This window comes from Coregonus clupeaformis, chromosome 15, assembly GCF_020615455.1.
Source record: "Coregonus clupeaformis isolate EN_2021a chromosome 15, ASM2061545v1, whole genome shotgun sequence".
Taxonomy (NCBI): domain Eukaryota; kingdom Metazoa; phylum Chordata; class Actinopteri; order Salmoniformes; family Salmonidae; genus Coregonus; species Coregonus clupeaformis.
Genome location: NC_059206.1, coordinates 20,709,815 through 20,722,751, shown reverse-complemented (window position 1 = coordinate 20,722,751; position 12,937 = coordinate 20,709,815). Strand labels below are relative to the sequence as shown.

At 43.6% G+C, this 12,937-nt stretch overlaps 1 protein-coding gene across 2 annotated transcripts in view; it reads left to right on the top strand.

The window, feature by feature from the left end:
• LOC121582251 (sodium- and chloride-dependent glycine transporter 2-like) overlaps positions 1–12,547 on the top strand; it is a 68,809-nt gene extending 56,262 nt beyond the window's left edge. For both annotated transcript variants that reach the window (XM_041897925.1, XM_041897926.2), the window contains exons 13-16: positions 1,727–1,826; positions 3,314–3,414; positions 8,898–9,065; positions 11,826–12,547. In XM_041897925.1, the coding sequence (XP_041753859.1) occupies positions 1,727–1,826; positions 3,314–3,414; positions 8,898–9,065; positions 11,826–11,981 (525 nt within the window). In that variant the 3' untranslated portion in view covers positions 11,982–12,547. The remainder of the gene's footprint in view (positions 1–1,726; positions 1,827–3,313; positions 3,415–8,897; positions 9,066–11,825) is intronic.
• Positions 12,548–12,937: the final 390 nt, after the last annotated feature.

The window sequence follows — 12,937 nt, the reverse complement described above, 5'->3', positions numbered from 1 at the left end:
TCTTGCTGTGAGATGTTACCCCACTCTTCCACCAAGGCATCTGCAAGTTCCCGGACATTTCTGGGGGGAATGACCCTAGCCCTCACCCTCCGATCCAACAGGTCCCAGACGTGCTCAGTGGGATTGAGAACCGGGCTCTTCGCTGGCCATGGCAGAACACTGACATTCCTGTCTTGCAGGAAATCACGCACAGAACGAGCAGTATGGCTGGTGGCATTGTCATGCTGGAGGGTCATGTCAGGATGAGCCTGCAGGAAGGGTACCACATGAGGGAGGAGGATGTCTTCCATGTAACGCACAGCGTTGAGATTGCCTGCAATGACAACAAGGTCAGTCCGATGATGCTGTGACACACCGCCCCAGACCATGACGGACCCTCCACCTCAAATTCGATCCCGCTCCAGAGTACAGGTCTCGGTGTAATGCTCATTCCTTTGACGATAAACGCGAATCTGACCATCACCCCTGGTGAGCCAAAACCGCAACTTGTCAGTGAAGAGCACTTTTTTGCCAGTCCTGTCTGGTCCAGCGATGGTGGGTTTGTGCCCATAGGCGACGTTGTTGCCGGTGATGTCTGGTGAGGACAACAGGCCTACAACAGGCCTACAAGCCCTCAGTCCAGCCTCTCTCAGCCTAGTGCGGACAGTCTGAGCACTGATGGTGGGATTGTTCGTTCCTGGTGTAACTCGGGCAGTTGTTGTTGCCATCCTGTACCTGTCCCGCAGGTGTGATGTTCGGATGTACCGATCCTGTGCAGGTGTTGTTACACGTTGTCTGCCACTGCGAGGACGATCAGCTGTCCGTCCTGTCGCCCTGTAGCGCTGTCTTAGGCGTCTCACAGTACGGACATAGCAATTTATTGCCCTGGCCACATCTGCAGTCCTCATGCCTCCTTGCAGCATGCCTAAGGCACGTTCACGCAGATGAGAAGGGACCCTGGGCATCTTTCTTTTGGTGTTTTTCAGAGTCAGTAGAAAGGCCTCTTTAGTGTCCTATGTTTTCATAACTGTGACCTTAATCGCCTACCGTCTGTAAGCTGTTAGTGTCTTAACGACCATTCCACAGGTGCATATTCATTAATTATTTATGGTTAAACCCTTTACAATGAAGATCTGTGAAGTTATTTTGAGTAATCTTTGAAAAAGGGAGGTTAATTTTTTTTGCTGAGTTTATGTTGCCCTAAGAGTTGGTACAATCTTATTCAAAATTATTCACAGTTGTTATTGCTGCCAAAGCTGCTTACACTACGGGGGTGTGATGACATACTCAATCAAGACATGTTTTTTAAATATAATTTTATTAATTGAGAAAATTTTCTATAATTTGGAGAATTATAGAAAATGTGGAGCAGGTTGTGTACCTAGATAAGTAGGACAAAATATCTTATTTAATTTTAGGGCAGCAGAAGGTGAAAACTGCAAGGGGTGTGTAAACTTTCACTAGGCACTGTATGTGCGGTCACACACACGCACACACATTATATTTATTTATTTATTTAACCTTTATTTAACTTGGCAAGTCAGTTAAGAACAAATTCTTATTTACAATGATGGCCTACGAAAAGGCAAAAGGCCTCCTGTGGGGACGGGGGCTGGGATTAAAAATGTAAGTATAGGACAAAACACACATCATGCCCTCCATACACTGACACTGGCTGTGCATCACTGGCTTATGTTGTGTGTGTGTGTGTGTGTGTACGATTTTTGCATTTGTGTGTGTTCAACAGAATGGGATGTACATGCTCCAGTTGGTGGACACATACGCTGCCTCTTACTCTCTGGTCATCATTGCCATCTGTGAGCTGATCGGAATCTCCTACTTCTATGGTGAGTAGTAGAATAATTCTATGAAAATTACTTTAGATCTTTTGTTTACCTGACTATAATAACCTTGCTCTCTGATAGCTCCGGTAGAAGTTGCTCTTCGGTGCAGATCTAGGATCAGCTTACCCTCCCTAAATCCTAACTGTTGTCCTGTGTGGCTCAGACGGTATAGCATGGCGCTTGCAACGCCAAGTTCTGTGGGTTTGATTGCAGCTGGGGCCACCCATACGAAAAATGGATGCATTCATGACTAAGTCGCTTTGGATAAAAGTGTCTGCTAAATGGCATATATTATTATTATTATTATTATTATTATTATAAACATTAGGAAAAAGAATGCAAAACTGCATTCAGATCATTGTCTCGGGGGGCAAATTCATCCTACTCTTACCTCACTTTATCAACGTCAGAATCAGAAAAGCCTCATAGCCATTCAATAATATTGATTGCCATTTTGTCTTGGCTAAACAACCTAAACACAGAAAGCACATGACTTATAGTGTGTGGTGCTTAGGTTGTTAAATCATGGTGGCTGTTTGCAATTCAAATGAGGGAGGTGTTAAACAATGGAAGTTTTAATGTATTTACCTGCAAATAAACGCGACTCCATTCTCACAGACCTGTTACCTGTTTTTTGGTTACATGGTCTATGAAAAAACAGGATTCATGTGTAGGTCTCAAGCTGGGTTTTTTGTGGTGAAAATGTACAGTGTTTTTACTTACTATCCATTTCACATATAAAAGAAGACTAAAAAAAGAGAAAAAATACAGGTTTTGTCTCAGTATAAATGGGCTATAAGAGGCTCCAGACCAGGTGCCTAGGTTGCCCTTAAGCACATATCTAGGTTCAGCTTAATCCTTAAATCCTCATCCTAACTGTTATGAGTAAAAACACCAAACAGACCTTAGATCAGTGTCTAGGGGCAACTTTATCCCTCTCCGACAGGGGGCTCGAGCACTTCTCATTCTGACCACTAGATGCCTGTGTTACCATTCTAGTGGACCAATGATCAGGTCTGAAGCAGACCCGTGAGTATATGGAACAGACTGTACTCCAATGCGTCACAGCATCAGCAGAGGTGGTTCCAGTGAAATGATTGTGTAGCTTGTGACTCATCTCTTGCCAAGTTTGTCGGTCAATACACCGACAACAATTGTGACAATTGTCAAGCCACATTGTTTTGGAGGATAATAAATGTCCCGGGTTCTCCCTGGGAATGAATGTGCCTTGTAGGGGGCCTGTGTGGAGCTCTCTTGTCTGGAGCTCTGGGTGAAATTGGTTCACTCTCTGGGTGCGTCCCAAATGGTACCCTATTCCCTATATAGTGCACTACTTTTGACCAGAGGCGTATACAGATAGGGAATAGGGTGCTATTTTGGATGGAGTTTCTGTGTGTCAGAGTGTTTCTACTCCCCTCAACCGAGCAGTCGATTTGACTGACTCTCCCTCTTTTCTCCTCCTCTTTCTGTCTTTATTCCCCTCTTCCTAGGCCTGCAGAGGTTCTGCGAGGACATTGAAATGATGATTGGCTTCCAACCAAACCGCTTCTGGAGAATCTGCTGGGCCTTTGTGACTCCTACCATTCTGACTGTAAGTGTGTGTGTCCGATCTATACGGAATGGGGTTTAGATATTCATAGGCGCGCTAGCACGCACACTCACTCACTCACACATACAGAGACACAGATGCGTGCACACACACACACACACACACACACACACACACACACAACAAACAAACACAACACACCTATTGTGTTTCCCTTTTCACTGCAGCCTTTTCAAATTTAGGGGCCAACATCGATTTGCAGCAGCGAGTGTTTACCAAGAAAGGGAACAAAGCAAAAAATAAATCCCCGACTGAAACGGAAATTGTTTTCCCCGCTATTTACCGTTATAACACAGGTTGTTTGTGCTATTCGAAATGCACCACTCCTATAGCCTATGTAATGTTGTCATAACTATGACATAACAGATTGTCAAAGACAAATTATTTTAACCTAAAACGTTTAATAAAAACATTTGCGCCAGACATAACGTTTTCCTTGATGGCCAAAAAGCTCAATTTTAGTCTCATCTGACCAGAGTACCTTCTTCCATATGTTTGGGGAGTCTCCCACATGCCTTTTGGCGAACACCAAACGTGTTTGCTTATTTTTTTTCTTTAAGCAATGGCTTTTTTTGGCCACTCATCCGTAAAGCCCAGCTCTGTGGAGTGTACGGCTTAAAGTGGTCCTATGGACAGATACTCCAGTCTCCGCTGTGGAGCTTTGCAGCTCCTTCAGGGTTATCTTTGAAGACCAAGGAGCTCTCCAAACGGTTAGGGACAAAGTTGTAGAGAAGTACAGATCAGGGTTGGGTTATAAAAAAAATACCCAAAACTTTGAACATCCCACGGAGCAACATTACATCCATTATTAAAAAATGGAAAGACTATGGCACCACAACAAACCTGCCAAGAAGTTTTAGAACACCTACTCATTCAAGGGTTTTTCTTTATTTTTACTATTTTCTACAATGTAGAATAATAGTGAAGACATCAAAACTATGAAATAGCACCTATGGAATCATGTAGTAACCAAAAAAGTGTTTAACAAATGAAAATACAGTGAGGGAAAAAAGTATTTGATCCCCTGCTGATTTTGTACGTTTGCCCACTGACAAAGAAATTATCAGTCTATAATTTTAATGGTAGGTTTATTTGAACAGTGAGAGACAGAATAACAACAAAACAATCCAGAAAAACGCATGTCAAAAATGTTATAAATTGATTTGCATTTTAATGAGGGAAATAAGTATTTGACCCCCTCTCAATCAGAAAGATTTATGGCTCCCAGGTGTCTTTTATACAGGTAACGAGCTGAGATTAGGAGCACACTCTTAAAGTACATGTATAAAATCTCCCTCGGCCTGGGGCTCCATGCAAGATCTCACCTCGTGGAGTTGCAATGATCATGAGAACGGTGAGGAATCAGCCCAGAACTACACGGGAGGATCTTGTCAATGATCTCAAGGCAGCTGGGACCATAGTCACCAAGAAAACTATTGGTAACACACTACGCCGTGAAGGACTGAAATCCTGCAGCGCCCGCAAGGTCCCCCTGCTCAAGAAAGCACATATAAAGGCCCGTCTGAAGTTTGCCAATGAACATCTGAATGATTCAGAGGAGAACTGGGTGAGTGTTGTGGTCAGATGAGACCAAAATGGAGCTCCTTTGCATCAACTCAACTTGCCGTGTTTGGAGGAGGAGGAATGCTGCCTATGACCCCAAGAACACCATCCCCACCGTCAAACATGGAGGTGGAAACATTATGCTTTGGGGGTGTTTTTCTGCTAAGGGGACAGGACAACTTCACCGCATCAAAGGGACGATGGACGGGGCCATGTACCGTCAAATCTTGGGTGAGAACCTCCTTCCCTCAGCCAGGGCATTGAAAATGGGTCGTGGATGGGTATTCCAGCATGACAATTACCCAAAACACACGGCCAAGGCAACAAAGGAGTGGCTCAAGAAGAAGCACATTAAGGTCCTGGAGTGGCCTAGCCAGTCTCCAGACCTTAATCCCATAGAAAATCTGTGGAGGGAGCTAAAGGTTTGAGTTGCCAAACATCAGCCTCAAAACCTTAATGACTTGGAGAAGATCTGCAAAAAGGAGTGGAACAAAATCCCTCCTGAGATGTGTGCAAACCTGGTGGCCAACTACAAGAAACGTCTGACCTCTGTGATTGCCAACAAGGGTTTTGCCACCAAGTACTAAGTCATGTTTTGTAGAGGGGTCAAATACTTATTTCCCTCATTAAAATGCAAATCAATTTATAACATTTTTGAAAAGATTTTACATTTTTTTGTTGTTATTCTGTCTCTCAATGTTCAAATAAACCTACCATTAAAATTATAGACTGATCATGTCTTTGTCAGTGGGCAAACGTACAAAATCAGCAGGGGATCAAATACTTTTTCCCTCACTGTACTAAGTTAATTCTCTGATCCTTTGATTGGATGGACAACAAGTTAGTTCATACTGCAAAAGCTTTGATTGGTTGGAGGACGTCCTCTGGAAGTAGCCATAGTTAGCATGTAGGTCTATGGAATGGGGTGAGGAGCCTCCTATGTTTTGTATTGAAGTCAATGTAGCCAGAGGAGGACAGGAAATAGCTGTCCTCTGGCTATGCCATGGTATTACCCTAGAGGGTTCTGTTGAGACTACTGTATACCTTCATTGCAAAATAGGTCCTCCTTTCCTCCAGGTGACCGGTTAAGTTACAGTGGGGAAAAAAAGTATTTAGTCAGCCACCAATTGTGCAAGTTCTCCCACTTAAAAAGATGAGAGAGGCCTGTAATTTTCATCATAGGTACACGTCAACTATGACAGACAAAATGAGAAAAAATCACATTGTAGGATTTTTAATGAATTTATTTGCAAATTATGGTGGAAAACAAGTATTTGGTCAATAACAAAAGTTTCTCAATACTTTGTTATATACCCTTTGTTGGCAATGACACAGGTCAAACGTTTTCTGTAAGTCTTCACAAGGTTTTCACACACTGTTGCTGGTATTTTGGCCCATTCCTCCATGCAGATCTCCTCTAGAGCAGTGATGTTTTGGGGCTGTTGCTGGGCAACACAGACTTTCAACTCCCTCCAAAGATTTTCTATGGGGCTGAGATCTGGAGACTGGCTAGGCCACTCCAGGACCTTGAAATGCTTCTTACGAAGCCACTCCTTCGTTGCCTGGGCGGTGTGTTTGGGATCATTGTCATGCTGAAAGACCCAGCCACGTTTCATCTTCAATGCCCTTGCTGATGGAAGGAGGTTTTCACTCAAAATCTCATGATACATTGCCCCATTCATTCTTTCCTTTACACGGATCAGTCGTCCTGGTCCCTTTGCAGAAAAACAGCCCCAAAGCATGATGTTTCCACCCCCATGCTTCACAGTAGGTATGGTGTTCTATGGATGCAACTCAGCATTCTTTGTCCTCCAAATACGACGAGTTGAGTTTTTACCAAAAAGTTCTATTTTGGTTTCATCTGACCATATGACATTCTCCCAATCCTCTTCTAGATCATCCAAATGCACTCTAGCAAACTTCAGACGGGCCTGGACATGTACTGGCTTAAGCAGGGGGACACGTCTGGCACTGCAGGATTTGAGTCCCTGGCGGCGTAGTGTGTTACTGATGGTAGGCTTTGTTACTTTGGTCCCAGCTCTCTGCAGGTCATTCACTAGGTCCCCCCCGTGTGGTTCTGGGATTTTTGCTCACCGTTCTTGTGATCATTTTGACCCCACGGGGTGAGATCTTGCGTGGAGCCCCAGATCGAGGGAGATTATCAGTGGTCTTGTATGTCTTCCATTTCCTAATAATTGCTCCCACAGTTGATTTCTTCAAACCAAGCTGCTTACCTATTGCAGATTCAGTCTTCCCAGCCTGGTGCAGGTCTACAATTTTGTTTCTGGTGTCCTTTGACAGCTCTTTGGTCTTGGCCATAGTGGAGTTTGGAGTGTGACTGTTTGAGGTTGTGGACAGGTGTCTTTTATACTGATAACAAGTTCAAACAGGTGCCATTAATACAGGTAACGAGTGGAGGACGGAGAAGCCTCTTAAAGAAGAAGTTACAGGTCTGTGAGAGCCAGAAATCTTTCTTGTTTGTAGGTGACCAAATACTTATTTTCCACCATAATTTGCAAATAAATTCATAAAAAATCCTACAATGTGATTTTCTGGATTTTATTTCTCTCAATTTGTCTGTCATAGTTGACGTGTACCTATGATGAAAATTACAGGCCTCTCTCATCTTTTTAAGTGGGAGAACTTGCACAATTGGTGGCTGACTAAATACTTTTTTCCCCCACTGTATGACAACTCACGTCATGGTCATGACACAAAACTGTTTATGGCACTAAATTGACATGGCTCACTAACTGGCTCAGTATAATGCTATTACATTTTTGCACGAAAATCTAATTATGGCTTGACAATGTCAAATCAGTGTCAGGACTGTTTATATGACACCTGTTATGTCATGTTGATAATACAGTTAAGTATGCTTTCTGACGAATGATTCAAACTAAGTATTATGGAAATTTCTATAGCACACCAACTCAGTAACCTCATGCTCTCCTACCTTACAGAAGTTACACTGAGTATACAAAACATTAAGGACACCTTCCTAATATTGAGTTCAACCCCAAAATCTTACCCTCAGAATGCCTCAATTCACCGGGGCTCTACAAGGAGTCGAAAGCATTCCACAGGGAAGCTGGCCCATGTTGACTCCAGTGCTTCCCACAGTTGTGTCAAGTTGGCTGGATGTCCTTTGGGTGGTGGACCATTCTTGATACACACAAGAAACTGTTGAGCATGAAAAACCCAGCAGCGTTGCAGTTCTTGACACAAACCTGTGTGTCTTTCCCATTCTCCCTCTGAATGGCACATATACACAATCCATGTCTCAATTGTCTCAAGGCTTAAAAATCCTTCTTCAACCTGTCCCCTCCCCTTCATCTATACTGATTTTAAATGGATTTAACAAGTGACATCAATAAGGGATCATAGCTTTCACCTGGAATCACCTGGTCAGTCTAGAGCAGGTGTCCTTAAAGTTTTGTGCACTCAGTGTATGTTTCACCGCATTGGAAGGTGTTACAGTGGCAGTACTAGTTTACTAGAATGTATCTTGCTGTAACAGCTGAGCGTAAGTGACAAACGACACGGCTATTGCTCCAGCCTACCACTCTCCCCAGCCAGCCAGTCCGCCCCTCTCTAGGGGGTTACAAATTACCCCGGGGACCTCTGTGATGCATAATCTTGTCCTCCTCTTCTTTCTCCTCTTCTCCCTGTTCCCTCCTTTGCCCCTCCTCATCTTACCCTCCTGATCCTTCCTTTCCTTATCTCTTAATCCTCTTCTTCTGGTTTTTGATCATCCTCTTTCTTCCACCTCCTCCTTCACTTCGTCTCCCCCTCATCTCACCCATTTTCTCTCTTCTGTCATCCTCCTCCGCCTCATCCTTGATTCTATTCTCGCTCCTAATCCTCCTGTCTTCTCCCTTTTCTCCTCTCTCTCCCTGCAGGGTATCCTGGGGCTGAGTCTGTACCAGTGGAAGGTGATGACCTATGAGGACTACACCTACCCCCCATGGTCAATGGTGATGGGCTGGCTGATGGTGTTGTGTTCTGTCATCTGGATCCCAATCATGTTTGTCATCAAAATGTACTTGGCCCCAGGCAGCTTCATGGAGGTATGTATGGGACACAATACCACGCACATGTACTGTAAACCTGTTTGTACAGTACCAGTCAAAAGTTTGGACACACCTACTCATTCAAGGGTTTTTCTTTATTTTTACTATTTTCTACATTGTATAATAATAGTGAAGACATAAAACTATGAAATAACACATATGGAATCATGTAGTAACCAAAAAAGTGTTATATAAATGAAAATATATTTTAGATTTGAGATTCTTCAAATAGCCACCCTTTGCCTTGATGACAGCTTTGCACATTCTTGGTCACCCATGGAAATGTCCTGGGGTAAGGAATGTTTTTTGGACTGTAAATTTCGTATGTGTTTTTAGCAAATGTAAGCAACATTTACATTTGTCTGTAGCATACAGAAGTTCGTTTTTTGGTATTTAAAACATGTCCCGGTTTGATATTGCCTGTTCTGTTGACAGTCCGTAACTCTGAGGTTCGTGTCTTTGAGGTTCTACTGTAGTATAGTTGTATATAAAAAATTCATCTCACACATCTCATATAGGTTACATAAACAAACAAACAGTCCACACAATCCCTCTGCAATTGTGACTATGAACTCACTATGACCTTCCTGTGAGTTACTGGAACACAGTATGTATGAATAATGTGAGCATGACTGTTGGAAGCATGTGGTAAATACTGAGCTCCCTAGTTACAGTGCATTCAGAAAGTTTTCAGACCCCTTCCCTTTTTCCACATTTTGTTAAGTTACAGCCATATTCTAAACTTGATTAAGTACAAAAAAATCCTCATCAATCTACACACAATACACCACAATGACAAGCAAAAATAGTACCTTTACATAAGTATTCAGACCCTTTGCTGCTATGAGACTCGAAATTGAGCTCAGCTGCATCCTGTTTCCATTGATCATCCCTGAGATGTTTCTACAACTTGATTGGAGTCCACCTGTGGTAAATTCAATTATTGGACATGATTTGGAAAGGCACACACCTGTCTATATATAAGGTCCCACAGTTGACAGTAAATGTCAGAGCAAAAACCAAGCCATGAGGTCGAAGGAATTGTCCGTAGACCGAGACAGCATTGTGTCGAGGCAAAGATCTGGGGAAGGGTACCAAAACATTTCTGCAGCATTGAAGGTCCCCAAGAACACAGTGGCCTCCATCATTCTTAAATGGAAGAAGTTTGGAACCACCAAGACTCTTCCTAGAGCTGGCCGCCCGGCCAAACTGAGCAATCGGGTGAGAAGGGCCTTCGTCATGGAGGTGACCAAAAACCCGATGGTCAACCCGATGGTCACTCTGACAGAACTCCAGAGTTCCTCTGTGGAGATGGAAGAACCTTCCAGAAGGACAACCATCTCTGCAGCACTCCACCAATCAGGCCTTTATGGTAGAGTGGCCAGACGGAAGCCACTCCTCAGTAAAAGGCACGACCGCCCGCTTGGAGTTTGCCTGCGGCAGGGACTGGGAGACTAGTCAGGATCGAGGGAAAGATGACGGAGCAAAGTACAGAGAGATCCTTGATGAAAACCTGCTCAGACTGGGGTGAAGGTTAAACTTCCAATGGGGAAAGGGGGATACCTAGTCAGTTGTACAACTGAATGCATTCAAATGAAATGTATCTTCTGCATTTAACCCAACCCCTCTGAATCAGAGGTGTGGGGGTCTGCCTTAATCGACATCCACGTCACACAGGACAACGACCCTAAACACACAGCCAAGACAAAGCAGGAGTGGCTTCGGGACCAGTTTCTGAATGTCCTTGAGTGTCCAGCCAGAGCCCGGACTTGAACCCCATCGAACATCTTTGGAACTCTCCAAATACAGGTGTGCCAAGCTTGTAGCGTCATACCCAATAAGATTTGAGGTTGTAATCACTGCAAAAGGTAAATCAACAAAGTACTGAGTAAAGGGTCTGAATACTTATGTAAATGTGTTATTTCAGTATTTATTTTTAATTTTTTGCCAACAAAATTATGTGGGTAGGTTGATGAGGGATTTTTAAAAAACCGGTAATCAATTTTAGAATAAGGCTGTAACGTAACAAAATGTAGAAAAAGTCAAGGGGTCTGAATACTTTCTGAATGCACTGTATGTTTTCCCCCTGTGAACTAAGAGCTATCACATCAAACATACGAGTGCAATGAGCTCTTTAGTATGACATATGACAGAGAGTTATCAGAGGACCAGGGCTGATATTTCACTTTACTGCACGTTAGAAAATGGATCTCTGACATCAAAGACTTCTGTTTGCTTCCCAAATAGCACCCTATTCCCTATACAGTGCAGTACTTTTGACCAGATCCCTATCAGCCTTGGTCCTCTGATAACTGGTGGCGGATCGGCACAGGAAACACAGACAAGTAGCAGTCCCCCACGCTGTGCTTGTTGAAGTCCCCTACATCACACATGTGTGCTTGCGTACGTGTGTATGCACTGTACTCGTATCCAGTACGTTTTGGCATAATCGCCTTAATCAGAGCCTTAAGATAGTTACAGTATCTGGCTAAATGATTATTAAGCACATATACTGTATATGCAATCAATATTTTCTATAAAGGTTTGATGCATTTTTTAAGTGAATTTCAAAGTTATAGACATTTCAGTGTTACGAACGACTGCCATTCTCGACATTTTCATATCTCTCAGAACGGTCCTACTATAATCTATTGTACCCAACTCTACCCTTGACCTTCTGCAACTCAAGTTGATTGATATGATTGTATTCTATTGTAAAACAACTGTGTGACTCTTCCCCCCCGCTCCCCTCCACAGCGTCTGAAGCTGGTGTGCTCCCCTCAGCCCGACTGGGGTCCCTTCCTGGCAAAGCACAGAGGGGAGCGCTACAAGAACATGATGGACCCCCATGGATCCAACTCCCTGGGCCTCAAACTGCCCCCCAAAGATTTCCAGCTGGGTGCCTACCAGTAGCAGCCTCCACTACTACCACCAACACCACTTCAGCAGGGGCACCGGGGGAAAGAGAGAGCAGCAGCCTACCACTGCCCTCTCCTCCACCTATTCCTTCTCTTTTTCCTGTTCTCCACTCCTCTTCATCTCTCCTGTTTCCTTCCTCTTTCCCTTCAATGTGGGTGCGAGAAAAGCAAGCTAACACATCCTCCACTTTTTTCCGGTTCTCCTGTCCACCTCGCCTGCTCCCTTCTTCATTCTCCTCTACTCTATAGAAAAGTGGGGCTGCCCTCCTCTCCAACATTGCTTTCTCTGGCAGGCACCCATACTATACCCTGCCCTCTCTCTCCCTAACCCCTGACCTGAGAATGGTCTGTCCTCTGCCTCCTGCCCATGCACAGCCATTACTCCAGAACCCTTTCTTTCTGAGGGGATCTCTATTCCAAGAGAAAAATGTGTACCGTGTCACAATATTGCAATGGCAATAGCAATATTCGACTGCACATGACAAAAAAATCGAATCACATTTTATTTGTCACATGCTTCGTAAACAGTGAAATACTTACTTACGGGTCCTTTTCCAACAATGCAGAGTTAAAGATAAAGATCAAAAAAATATATAGAAATAGTGACAGAAGGAATAAATACACAGGGATTAACAAATAACAATAACGAGTAAAAAATAACATGGTACTGGTACTCCCTGTATATAGCCGAGTCTATGTGCAGGGGTACGAGGTAATTGAGGTAGCTTTGTATATATAGGTAGGGGTAAAGTGACTCTGTGTGTGACTGTGTGTTTGGCGTCAGTATGCGTGTGTGCGTGTGTTATGTGTGTGTGGGCATATGTTGTGTGTGTGTGTGTGTGTGTGTGTGTTGGGTTGCCAGTCTGAGTATGTGTGAGTAGAATCCAGTGTGTGTCCATAGAGTCAGTGCAAGAGAGTTAGTGCAAAAAAGGGTAAATGCAGGTAGTCCGG